Here is a 13,617-nt window from a genome sequence, read left to right on the forward strand (position 1 = left end):
AAGACGGTGTTAAATATACGATTGTAATACACTTGGAATGTAAATCGAGAATATTTTTTTTTTTTTGATAAAAAATAGATATACTCAGAACTATATTGGAGTTGTTGTACTGACAAGTATATTTTAAAATAAATGCGGAAGATCAGATCCTGCGTGATTCTCTATTTATAAAGACTTGCTTAAAAGATATTATATATATATTATTATATTCCTTCGATAAAATTACAAGTCAACAAATTATGGAATTATTTACGACAATTTTTTTTTTAGTTTAGAGAAATTTGAGCGTATTTAGTTTTATTTTTTTTCCCCCTTTTTAAGAGATCAATTAATATTATGCACAGACATGTTTTCTAGATCGCTTATTGTTTTTTATTTATTTATTTTTTTTATTAAAATCGTTCATTAATTACTTAATAGATCGTTTATTAATTTTCAAAGAGCGTTTAATTCTTTAAAATAGTTTATGAATTTTCCTAAATAGTTTTTTTTTTTTATTATCTTAATATTCTCCAGAATATTGTGGAGATAGCGAAATATTTAAGATAGGCAGGATTTAACGTTTCGTTTCTGACATGTTGCGATCTAAGTTTTATGTAAACTTTTGAATTGAAATTTACAATATAGGATGTTTATTTTATTTTATTTTTTTTTTGAAAAAGAGAATACTATCTTTTGATATTACATGCAGATACTTTGGGTTTACATCCAGTGACGTTAAGGGGCTTTGAATATGTCGTTTACTAAATTCTGAAATATATTTCTCTTCTCGAATAAAACTTTAGACAAAACTATAATATTTTAATGGAATTGGTATTCAATGAAAAATTTATTCAATATATGAAATTCAATTAAACTTTTTAATTAATATTTAAATTTGTTTTAATTTCATATTATGCTTTGATTTCATAATTTCGGATTTAGATTTTTGACTAGAATAAATGGGTATATTTGCGAATTATTTGCAAAAAAAAAAAAAATGTAAAAAAAATTTTGGACTAATACAATCAGATTCAGATTTTTGACCAAACTAAATTCATATAATTGTTTTTATCATTTTCGAATTATTTTCATATAATTTCCAGATTAATGTTTATAATTTTTGTTCCAATTTGTCCTAATTTGTGCTACAAAAATTTTGTTTAAAAAATAATAATTAGTACTCAAATTTCAAAAATAAAAAAAATAAAAATTTTAAGCTCAAAAATGTCACTTATATGTAATTAAAAATAAATAATTGTACAAGATCAGAACAAAAATAAATTCTTAAAACAATTTTTAAAAATTTTACTGATAAATTATACAAAAATAATTCAAAAAACGATTTTTTAATTTACGAATATCCTAAAATTATTTTTCAAACGTAAAAGTGAATTGTGCTAGACCAACACAAAAAGGAATAAAACATTTATGGAAAATAAAAATTTTTGAAAATAATTCAATTTAAAAATACAAAAAAACATTCTTTTTTATCCAAAACTATTTAAAAATTATAAATAATGATTTTATCAATCGGTCGACAAAATACTCAAAAATTAATTATTTTGCAAATACAAATTTTGTGATAAGTTGTGTTACTTAAGCACTAAAAAAAAGAATTATAACATTTATGAAAAAATTACAATTTTTTTTTTTAAATAATTTAATTTTAAAATTCAAAAATAAATTTTCAAACCCAAAAATATTTGAAAATTAATATTTTTCAAAAATAAATTTCTGTAATGAATTGTATTAGTCCAGCATAAAAAAAGAAACTAAAAAAATTTACGAAAAATTAAACAATTTTCAAAATTATTTAATTTAAAATTTTTAATTTACTTTAATTATTTTTTTATTTTTTTTTAAAATTGTTTCTTTTTGTACTAGATTAGTAAAATTCAGCACAAAATTTATTTTTAAGAAATAATAATTTTTTGTATTTTTTTTTTTAATTTAAGATTGAATATAATTTTTAAAAAATTTTAATTTTTGGTAAATTTTTTGTTCCTTTTTGCTTTAGACTAAAGAATTAAGTAGAATATTTTGAAAAATATTAATTTTTAAATATTTTTGGGTTAAAAAACTTATTTTTGATTTTTAAAATTTAATTATTTAAAAAAAAATTGAAACTTATCAAAAAAAATTGTATTTGGGAAATATTTGAATATTCGGAATTCTCAGCCCGCGTATTATTATAAATAAATAATATAAATATTTTTGGATAAAAAAATCTTTTTTTTTTAATATTTAAATTGAATTATTTAAAAAACTTTTTAATTCATAAATGTTTTCTTTCTTTTTGTGCTGGACTAGTAAAATTAAGCAAATTTTGAAAATTAATACATAATTTTTTAAAAATAAATAAAAGGAATTTTCAAAATATCTAAAATTGTAGGAGTTATATCACTTTCAATTTTGTTACTGCATTTTTTTCTTTTCTTTATATATCGATTAATTTTAAAGCGATTTTGATGAATCAAAAACAATTTTAAAAAATTACGAATTTTAAAAAAATTATAAAATAAAAATTAAATTTTATTATTATAGTAGAAAAAAAAATGAAAAACAAAATTTCTTTTAGAGTTTTTTTTCAATTCCGACCCTTTTTTTAATATTTTATTAATATTCCTTTATATTTTATCTTAAATTTGAAAAAAAAATTCACCCTGGAGAGTTTTTTAGATTTTGAGATATAATTCTTCAAATATTGTCATCTCAAGAAAAAGTAGGATCCAGATTTATTTTTCTATACTTTTATTTGTTTTATAATATTGTTTCTAGTTTGTAACAATATTATAAAAAAAAATGAAAGTATAGAAAGACAAACATGAATCCTAATTCTCCTTGAGATGATAATGTTCAAAAAACGATATCTCAAGATTTAAAAAAAGTCTCTGGGATAGATTTTTTCTAAATTAAAGATAAAATAAAAAATTAAAAGAAGGGATCGAAATTAAAAAAAAATCTAAAAGAAATTTTGTTTTTCATTTTTTTCTATTATAATAACAAAATTTTATTTTATAATTTTCTGAAAATTTGTAATTTTCTAAAATCGTTTTTGTTTCATCAAAATCGGTTTATTTTTAATTACGTATAAGTGGAATTTTTCAGCTTAATTTTTTTTTATTAATAATAAAAATAAAATCACTAGTTAATAAATAAAAAAAGTAAAAAAATTACTACTTAATATTATGATCAATGAAAAAGAAATTCCTCGAGTGTTAAGTGTGATTCTATCAGCCTGTCATCAACCGACCAAAGTCTGTTAAGAATTCCCCATCCCATATTGATGTCGTTGATTCTAGCCTTCAGATAGAATTGAAATGTTCTATTTTGCATCAAAACGCTGAATCTATCCATCGTATATTTATCCCAATAAATATTATTATTAGGTACGATGTCTGTTAGTCCTACTTTTATGTAATTTTTTTTATATACAAAAATTTATATATTATATAAAAGATGTTCTCCCTATTTATATGTATATGGACATCATTGTCCACATCGTATACTAGAAACGCGTCTTGTATTCCGGTGTTAAATAACATGAGGTTACCTCTTATATAATTATTTTCGTTTGTTTTTTGCAATAACAGGCTATCCTGCGAAATTTGCTAACTCGCCTTCAAATATAAATTTGTATGACTCATTGTATATTGTATAAAATTCTTTGAGTTCAGACATCTGATGTTCATGACCTTCTTGAAACTTGTTTACTTTTATTTTAACGAATGATGGAATTATTGCATTTAACACTTTCACATCATATTTTTTATTGAATTGGAGAATTTCAGAAGGATATTCTTCCATTAATAGAACAATATCAAAATCATGATGCTCGTTATCCATCTTAAAAAAAATACCATATTCCACTAATCAATGATCTATTTAATTTGGAAAAAAAAAAGATATAGAAAATAGTATAAGAATGAAAAGAGAGAAAAAAACAAAATGTGACACTTAAAATCACTTACAACACAGAGAGAAAATAAAAGAAAAAAAAATTTCTTCATTATTAAATTTCTAATTTTATTATTTTTTAAAATTTTTCTTTAATTTGGCAAATAAAGTTTGTATTTTATATTCTAAATAATTTGGTCCAAAAAATTCCTCTAAATTGATATTGGTTTTCTCGATTTTTAAATTTTTATTTCTTTTTCCTTCAAATTACTTTTTTTAATTCTCCTCCTAGCCTTAAAGCATTTTTTATTTACTTTATTAGAATTGATGTTTTTTTTTATTTTGAGTCAATTGGTTTTTTTTTATAATATTTATATTCTTTATTCTTTTAATATCAGTTATAGTGTCCGAGATTGTGGATCCTCTTTTTAATTCATAGTTATCGCATTCGCGGTATTTTCGGCATATATTGCCTTGATCTGTTGTTAATATTTCCATCTTAAAAAAAAAAAATTTCACTATTTTCTCCAATTATATTATTATTTTATTTTTCATTCATTTATTTTTAACGTTTTTCTTTTTATTTAATTTTTTTATAAATACCTTTTAACCTTCGCCGGACTGGATACTTTTTATATACACGGTTGACAAGATCCCACCCAGGGTGGGCCAAATGTTTTCTTCTTTGTATATTGCAATAAAAACTTAGAATCATTCAGTTTTTTTCCAAAATTGTTATATGTTACCAAATAATATATTTTATTAATGTTTTGTTGATTTTTTATTTGTTTAAACAATTTATTATTAATAATTTATAACTTTTTCAAATATACATATGACAGTAGAAGAATTTTATAAATTTGTTACCTTTTCTTCGTAGTTATTAATTCAAAGGTTATAAATAAAATAAAATATATAATTCAATCTGCAACAACTATTATTATAAATTGTTTAAACAAATAATTGTTGCTATTTATTAACATTCTTCATAATATTGCTAGAAAATTGCAATTTTTTTCTAATTTTGCAACTTAACAAGCACAACATAATAACACAAAGATTTTATATGAATTTACTATTTAACCAATTGTTTAAACAAATAATTGTTGCTATTTATTAACTTTCTTTATAATGTTCCAAGAAAGTTGCAATTTTTTTCTAATTTTGCAACTTAACAAGCTCAACATAATAAACATGAAGATTTTATATGAATTTAGTATTCAAACGATTGTTTAAACAATTTATTGTTGTTATTTATTAACTTTATTTGTTTAAACAATTGTTGAATTAATAATTTTACTTCTAATCTATCTTTTATTATATTCGGCTTGATAAATTGCAAAATTAGAAAAAAACTGCATCTTTCTAGGAGCAGAACAAAAAAAGTTAGTAAATAATAACAATAATTGTTTAAACAATTGTTGAATTAATAATTTTACATCAAATCTATCTTTTATTATATTCCGCTTGATAAATTGCAAAATTAGAAAAAAACTGCATCTTTCTAGGTACAGAACAAAGAAAGTTAATAAATAATAACAATAAATTGTTTAAACAAATGAAAAATGCAATATAATATTTTTTATATCTATTATTTGACATCATAAAACACTCATAGTGAAAAGTCTGCATGATTTCAAGTCTTTTTGTAAAATAGAATTAAAAAAATATCTGAATCATCCCGGTTATATCCGTACATACATTGATAAAAGTTATAAATAATCAAGAAGAAATTTTTTTTAAAAATTTGTTTTTACATTTTTTGAAAGTTCTTAAGATTTTGTTCAGTGACTTAAAATTGCGATTCAATTAAGGCAAAACTTTAGAAGATATGGCAATTTCAATTTGTCTGGCCCACCCTGGGTGGGCATCTTGTCAAGCGAAGGTTAAAGAGAATAATCCTATATTCAAATGATTTTCATTGTACTGACCAATTTTTGAAAAATTAATAAAATTTTCAATTTCCTTTAATTATATCTCTTTTTGTCTAAAGTTTCATCGAGTTTTTTTTTTTTTCTTTTTTATTTTTCTTGAAAATGATGTCTTTGTACTGTAAGAGTGTAGAGAATACACGAGGAGAACAGGACACTGAAAAGTGTTTTACTTCCTACTATACTCACATGATAACGATGCTCAGTCGAGAGACCTTGACCTGTCTAATTTACATGTACTTTCAAGATTCAAGTTTGTACTCCCTTGACGCGCGATAAGAAGGCGATGTTGTTCATTGTCGTTAACATTACACGGAAGTGGTGAATCGTTCACGGCGTTAGAAGTAAAAGGAGCTAATATCACATTGTTGGATGGATTCGATTGAAAAGAACTTGTACCTGCTGGTACAATATCGTGCCTTGAAGGTTCCGTTAAACGGCTTGTGCCACTAAAATTTGCAACTGATGAAAAACTAAAATTTCCAGGATTTTCAACACAACATGAAAGATTATTATTTTTAATTAAATTCTTCTCGTGCAATCGATGACACAAGTTTTTTTTGCCGCTATTTTTTGATATTGATTCACTTTTTATTATGGCGGTATTATCTTCACTTTTCAATTTTTTTTCACCCTTTTCAACGTTATTCTCATCTAAATCACTGGAAATTGTGACTGTCGTTGATGATCGTGACAAAATAGGTTTTTGATGAACACGACATTCGATTTGCGGCTCGGTACGTCCTTGCATTTTAATAATTGACTCTTCTGCACAGGCCTCGCAATGTTCTCTGGAACCGCTTGCGCAGTCTATCCTTTGAATTGAATATTTTTCGGGATTTGAATTATCAACTCGCAATGAATCAACCTGCTCGGAACAGGATGACAATCTTCCTAAATTCATGGGATTTCTGAGTAGGCAAAAATCTTGTCTTCGAAGAATATTTGCTGCACCAGTTGTATTGTACTGTTGAACAAAATGTGGATAGGTTGAATCAAAATTTTCGACATGTTGATTGCCCTGATTGGCATCAGTCCCGCTAAATTGTGAATTTGTAAGGACACCATTTATTCGTGATGGACTGTAGGAATGAGCGAAACATGGTGTTATAGTTGGATTTTGAATTACGGACGATTGCAGTCTCGAGTGCTCGGGAGACGAAGGATTTGAAATTTTTCCTCTTGTTTGCGCGATAACTGTTTCGTAACTTGGCGGAGGACCGTATAATTGATAATAAGGGCAGTTGTTGTCATTTAGAACGACACTTGTATTTTGGTAGTGTGTTGAACTGGCAGCGGCGCCATTGTAGGCAGGTGATGCACTTCTATGTGGGCCTAAAGAAAAATCAAAATTATTTTTTCTTTTTTAATTTTTAAAATTCTAATGTATTTTTATTTAAATTACTCAATTAGTACTATAAATTTTATTTTTTTTCTTCCTTTTTATAGGCCTCGGATCGACTTTTAAAAAAGTAGTCATTTTAGTCGATTTACATTCCAAAAAAAGTCGATATTTTTATTTTAATTAAATTTAATTAGTTAATAAATATTTTACTTTAAATAATTAATGTTATTAGATATTAAATCCATTTAATTAATTCCTTAAAAAAAATAAATAAATAGGAATATTATCAAGAAAATTTATTTTGAATATTTCAGAATCGAAGACGTAAATTTAAAAAAAATTTAATTAAGTAAGACAAATTTCTAAAAAAAAAAAAAAAAAATTCTAACAATTCAATTTTTTGAGTTTTTATTGAAAACTTTTTTAAATAATTGAATTTTTAAATAAATACTAAAATTATTAAAAATAATTGAACTTTGGAAGAGTTATAGTTGAAATTTTTAGAAATAATTAAATTTCAAAAAATAATTAAATTTTACAGAATTAAAAATAGTTTATCAAATAACCTTTTTAAAAAATAATCGAATTTTCGAAGATTTTTGAAAATAATTGAAATTCAAGTGATTTTTAATTGATATATTTGGCGATTTTCTGTTGATAAATAATTTATTAGAAATTACAGACAAAAATTGAAATTCAAAAGTTTTTAATTAAAAAATGCTATCCAATAATTGAATTTTTTAAAAATCATTAAAAATAATTGAATTTTGAAAGAGTTACAGTAGAAATTTTTAAAAATAATTGAATTTCAAAAGATTTTGTTAAGATAATAATTAAATTTTACAGAATTGAAAATAATTTATTAAATAATTTAAAAAAAAACCTTTTTTTAAAATAATTGATTTTTCGAAGATTTACAATTCAAATTTTTGAAAATAATTTAACTTCAAGTGATTTTTTACTGAAATTTTCAATAATTTCTGTTGCTGAAGAATTTATTAGAAATTACAGAAAAACTTGAACTTTAAAAATTTTAAATTGAAAAATGCTTCCAGATAATTAAATTTTTGAAGAATTATTATAAAAATAATTGAATTTCGGAAGAATTATAGTTGAAATTATTAAATTTTAGAAAATTTTAGTTGGATAATTTAAAATAATTAAATTTTGAAAGGTTTTAAATGAAAATTTTTGAAAATAATTGAATTTCAAGTGAATTGAAATTTTTATCAATTTTATTTGATTACTTTTTTAAAATGTTAAACAATTATTGAATTTCACAAAATATTTAATTGAAAAATACTTTAAGATAATTGAATTTGTAAAGAATTTCATTAAAATTATTGAAAATAATTAATTTAGAGAAAAAAAATTTCCTAAAAATTTGTTAAATAATTAAAATAAAGAAGATTTGAAAAAAAATCGAAAAAAAGTCAGAAAAGTCGTATTAATCCGAGACCTGTTTTTACGGGTTCGAAAATACAAGAACAATATAGAAATCCTTAACCTAGTTTACAGAGTCTTAACATAATCAAATGCAACGCATCTTATATTTATTTTACTTTATCGTAACTTGTAAAAATAATGGCATAAAGTCAGGCGAATCTTCAAGCGGACTTTTGTATGTCCTTAAGATTTTCTAAATAATTATAAAAAATTAAAAAAAATTAAAAAATGTCCATTTCTATTTCAATAGTTTTCCACTTTTTTCAACAAAAAAAAAAATTTATTCCAAAAACATTGTTGTTCGCGTCAGATTAATTTTTTTTTAAATCTCGTTTTTAAACACAGTTAAACTTGACCATTTTCTTAGTGATTCTTTACTAAAAAATTAATACAAAATATTAAAAATAATGTCCTTTTAATCTTAATTATTTTCATTCAATAAAAAAAAATAAAATTTATTACACAATTTTTTTTATGATTAATAAACTAATTCTAAGAAAATGTTCAACATGTGTTAAAACAAAATTTTTTAAACTACTCTCAGACAAAAGTCAATGGACTTTACAAATTCTTTTTTTTAAAAAAAAAAAAAAAAAAAAAAAAAAAAGATATTCCTTTTGAAAAAAAAAGTTTCGAGACTTTACAGAAACAATATAAACTTGAGAAAGAGAAAAGGAAATTTCTTTCAAAGATCAAGGTTGATTGAAGAATAGAATTTGTGGTTTGAGTTTGTTCAAACTTGATTGATCACGTGCAGCCGTTCCATTTAATTATGTATATTGTTAAGGCGGAACTCGGAAAATCGATGAACCTTGAGACAGGTTGTTTGAGTACTCAATGTTACTGTTATGATTACATTTATAGGATAAGATAATTTTGATGGCACTTATTAAAATCATATCTCTTGTGCATCTAATAAATTTTCCATATATAACTATTACAATTATTTTAACTTTGAATAATAATTATCAAATCCTCATAGAATTCACATTAAAAATTTTTCTAATTTGTTAAAATAAAAGGAAATAATTAAATGACAATATTAAATTAAAAATTTTTTTTTTCAACTGAATATTTTTCTTTTTATTCAGTAAATTTTCAATTTTAAACACTAATTTAAAAAAAAAGATTTCACACAAATAATTCAACAATTATTATTAATTACACTTAAATCTCGTTATAACGACAAGGTCGGGACTTTAAAATCTCGATATAACGATGACAAGAGGGGCCCCCACTTCACATTCTATTTAAAAACGTGAATTTATCTGTAACCAACTTTACAATATGTCAAATTTGTTTGACATTTAATATAAACATTCTTTAGTGTATACATATACGAATAATATTAATTTCCAATTATGGAATCGGATAAAAAAGTAAGTAATTTCTGATTATTTTATAAGTGAAATTACAAGGTTTCAAAAAATAAATATTTGTTTGTAATTACCGAAATATTGCGGTTAAACTAATTAAGTACATAGTTGGTTACTATTTAACCTCATACAAGTTAATTGAGCAACAAAAAACTTTTTAAATTGATGAATCTAATAGCTTACATATTTAAATTCGATCGTGTTTTTTTTTAAATTGGTGGGGGTAAAGGGGACAAATTTTTGTCGTTATATAAAGAGTTTTGGTGTTCGTAATAACAAGCGAACGTTGTATCGAGATTCGTTATAACGAGATTCGAGTGTATCATGAAAATTTTTTTGTGAATCAAAAATCGTAATTTTTTTTTTTTTTTTAAAGGAAATTAAAGAGATAGAAACGTTCTTTGAAATATAATTTAAGTAAACAAATATTTTTTCTGTGTATAATAAAGTGTGTAATAAAAATACCTTTTAACATTCGGTGCAAAAGGACGGTATTCCTTGCTGAATTATACGATATTCTAGCTTGCTGTGCATGACATGTTGTACCTCGAAGAGAATTCTGTGTCCTCGAATTGGAAGTCCTTCTGGCAAATTCTGATGCTGTTGCTCTGTACCTTGCTTGTAACCAATATCGATATCCCAATCCTCCCCCGGAACAAACCAGGAACATGATTATTACTAGGAGCCTGTTCAACATTAAATTATTCATAATGAGTTGTTCGAAATATTTTTTTTTTTATTTCAAATCTACAGAACGGCTAAAAGAATTTTTTTTTCAGTAAAATATAATTGCAAATCAAAAAAAAATCGAATTAATTAATATTTAGGCGATTTATTTTCAAGAAACACGTATTTTTTTCAAATAAAATAATTTTGTTTTTTTTAATTATACTTTTTTTTTATTTCAAATTAGAGAATAATTTAAATGATTAATAATTTCGCTTGCTTCCAATAGTTTTTAACGTATTTTATTTTATTAAATAACATTTTTTTTTACCATCGTCTTTGATAAACTCTTAGTTTTCTTTTTCGTATCCAAAATTAATTTTCTGTTTTCTGTTCTAAATAAATGCACTTCCTTCTTCTGATTTATTAAAATTTTTTATAACCAAAGCTACAGAACGCTCAGCATCATTGTTGACAACTTAAAAGGAAGAAATCTTTATTTTCAAAATTTGGAACATTTTTCATTTCTTTCAAAGAATTTAAAATTAAATCAATATATCGTTAAATATATTGAAAAACAATTTCATATTACCATAATGAAGGGCCACTAAAAATTTGCGAACAAAATTCAAGGCTTTTTTTACGATATTATACCCGGTTTTAAAAAAGATTTCAAGGTTTTTTAAATTAAAATTTTATCACATAATTTTAAATTAGTATAACGTGGCTTATTTTGAATGTAAAACAAGAATGTAGTACTAAGGAAAATAAATATTCTTTAATTCTTGTTCTGTTTCAATTAAAAAAAAAAACACTTGTTACTTGTAATCAATTATTTTTTGAAAAACATTACAGAATTTATATATTTAGCACAATTTTTATTTAATCGAATTTTCATTTAAATAAAATTTATATTTCACAAATTCAGTCGAATTTTCATTAAAACTGAATTTTTATTCGATTTAATTTATATTCATTTAGCAGATTTCTAATCAGAATTTCTATTTAGTTCTAATTTTTTAAATGAAAGAATTTTTTATTTCACCCAATTTTTATTTATCCAAACAAAAATTTGGTATAAATATTTCGGCGTGAATTTTAAAATTAACCAATCACAATTTTTTTGTATTTTCTCCGTTTTTTTTACCGGACGTTTGTTTGAATAAATGAAATTTCGGTAAAATAGAAATTTTGTTATTTGAAAATTCGTCTAAATAGAAATTTTTTTTAACAAAATAGGAATACCGTTAAATAGAAATTGTGTTAAATGAAATTTGATTAAATACAAGTTCTGTTAAATGAAAATTGAGTTAAATAAAAATTCAAATAATTAGAAATTGAAGTAAAATCGAACCTTTTATGTAAATCTGTTAAATAAAAATTTAACTTTTTAATGAAAATTCTCTTAAATAAAAATTCGATAAATTAGAGAATGTAAAATTTTCTGTTAAATAATAAAAATTATGTTAAATAAAAATTCATTTAAATTCTCCGTGAAGAAAATTAAGTTCAATATAAATAATTTATAAAATTTAGTTAAATAAAAATTCAGTAAACGAAAAATAAGATTTTGTTTAAATGAATGTATAAATTAATAAATTGAAAATCTGATTAATTACAAAAAAATTTTTAAAAAAATTAAAATAATATATTATTATTAATTATTAATCTTACCAGTAATACCATAGATGGTACATTTGGAAACCGGGAGACACACAGCAACCGAAATTGCAGCAATATTCAGTTCTCGGGCATCTAAAACAATTGTTTTTATTTTAAAAAAATTAAAAATATTTTTAATTCATCAAAAAACTGAATTTACAAAAAAAAATCTCGTTTATTAAAAAATGTAATTTTTATATTAAAAAAAAAAAAAAATAATTTTTAAATTTGTACCTACACATTTTTTTGACATTTATTCAAAAAATATTGAAATACAGTATTTTTTTAAAAATTTTCAACTTACACATAGTATTTCGTTTCTCCCTGTAATTCAAAGGCACAGTATTTTGCTTCAGCCTACAAAAAAATTATTATTTAAGTCAACTTTTAATAATAAATCTATTAAATAATTATATATTTTATCGAACATGTATAATGAAAAATATGTCCAGAAAAAAGAAATAATTAAAATTATACTTTATAAATTTCACAACAAAACAAACATAAACAATGAAAATTGTTATAAACATTACAAATTTCAATAATTTCTCTACGAATTTTGTAATAAAACAAGTTTATCACACTATTGTTTATATACTATAAAAATCATTACAAAAATTATTTTCACCGTAAACAAACACTCTTTCAAAATAAAAACTACTATTTCTATTTATAACTATTTATTCAACGACAAATGAGAATAAATATTAAGTAAAAATTAATTGAATTTGAGGAAAATCAAATTTTTTAAAAAAGCACGCAAGGTCGTCAAAAAAAAAAAAAAATTCTTTCACACACAAAGTCACCTACATAAACTAAACATTCGGAAATTCCGGCGAAAATCGCGAGTTTCCATTTTATGTCTCTCGGCATTTTCACCACAAAAATTTTCTTCTCACACTTTTCTTATCATTGATGATATGAATTTACGATATGTTTTGCCATAACAGCCATTTCTTCGAGAACTGTCATGTGCACACACCATTTATTGATTATCAAAAACATTTTAGGGAACTCAACTATATATGATGACGTCAAACGATTAAGATGGCTACCGCAAATTGTTTTGATGAAATCATATTTACCGTAAATCGTGCTTGAAATAAATGAGGAGTTGGCATTTCAAGCCAAATATTCTATTTTTTCAATTAAATATTGAGAATTTTTGTCAACACTTTTATTTCTATTGACAATTATTACTTATAGATGATTTGATATTTTATTTAAAAATGCGTGTCTGCCGTAGCAGACGAGAAGTCTTCTACTGAATCATTTGGAGGATGGCGCCAAATTTAAATTAGTATAATTTTTC

At 22.8% G+C, this 13,617-nt stretch overlaps 1 protein-coding gene across 2 annotated transcripts; it reads right to left on the reverse strand.

The window, feature by feature from the left end:
* Window positions 1–5,765: 5,765 nt before the first annotated feature.
* LOC127290337 (uncharacterized) lies at window positions 5,766–13,539 on the reverse strand. 2 transcript variants are annotated; one of them, XM_051318839.1, is made up of 5 exons: window positions 13,391–13,539; window positions 12,610–12,662; window positions 12,318–12,398; window positions 10,443–10,663; window positions 5,766–7,145 (listed from the first exon to the last, which is right to left on the reverse strand). In XM_051318839.1, the coding sequence occupies exons 1-5, from the start codon at window positions 13,424–13,426 to the stop codon at window positions 6,013–6,015; spliced, it is 1,524 nt and encodes a 507-aa protein (XP_051174796.1). In that variant the 5' UTR covers window positions 13,427–13,539; the 3' UTR covers window positions 5,766–6,012. The 2 variants fall into 2 exon arrangements, with proteins under 2 accessions (XP_051174796.1, XP_051174794.1); XM_051318837.1 differs by lacking the exon at window positions 13,391–13,539 and adding an exon at window positions 13,116–13,357.
* Between the last annotated feature and the right edge of the window lie 78 nt (window positions 13,540–13,617).

Source organism: Leptopilina boulardi, unplaced genomic scaffold (assembly GCF_019393585.1).
Source record: "Leptopilina boulardi isolate dan_hultmark-lab unplaced genomic scaffold, ZJU_Lbou_2.1 LbouV2_59, whole genome shotgun sequence".
Classification (NCBI taxonomy): Eukaryota; Metazoa; Arthropoda; class Insecta; order Hymenoptera; family Figitidae; genus Leptopilina; species Leptopilina boulardi.

Bases quoted from the DNA above. Each gene is read 5' to 3' on its own strand.
- LOC127290337 (XM_051318837.1), bottom strand. From the start codon at position 13,178: ATGCCGAGAGACATAAAATGGAAACTCGCGATTTTCGCCGGAATTTCC. The intron at 12,663-13,115 runs GTAGGTGACTTT...ATTTTTTTGTAG, and splicing joins TTTCCGAATGTTTAGTTTAT to GCTGAAGCAAAATACTGTGC. The intron at 7,146-10,442 runs GTATTTTTATTA...ATTTTTCTTTAG, and splicing joins TTTGCACCGAATGTTAAAAG to GCCCACATAGAAGTGCATCA.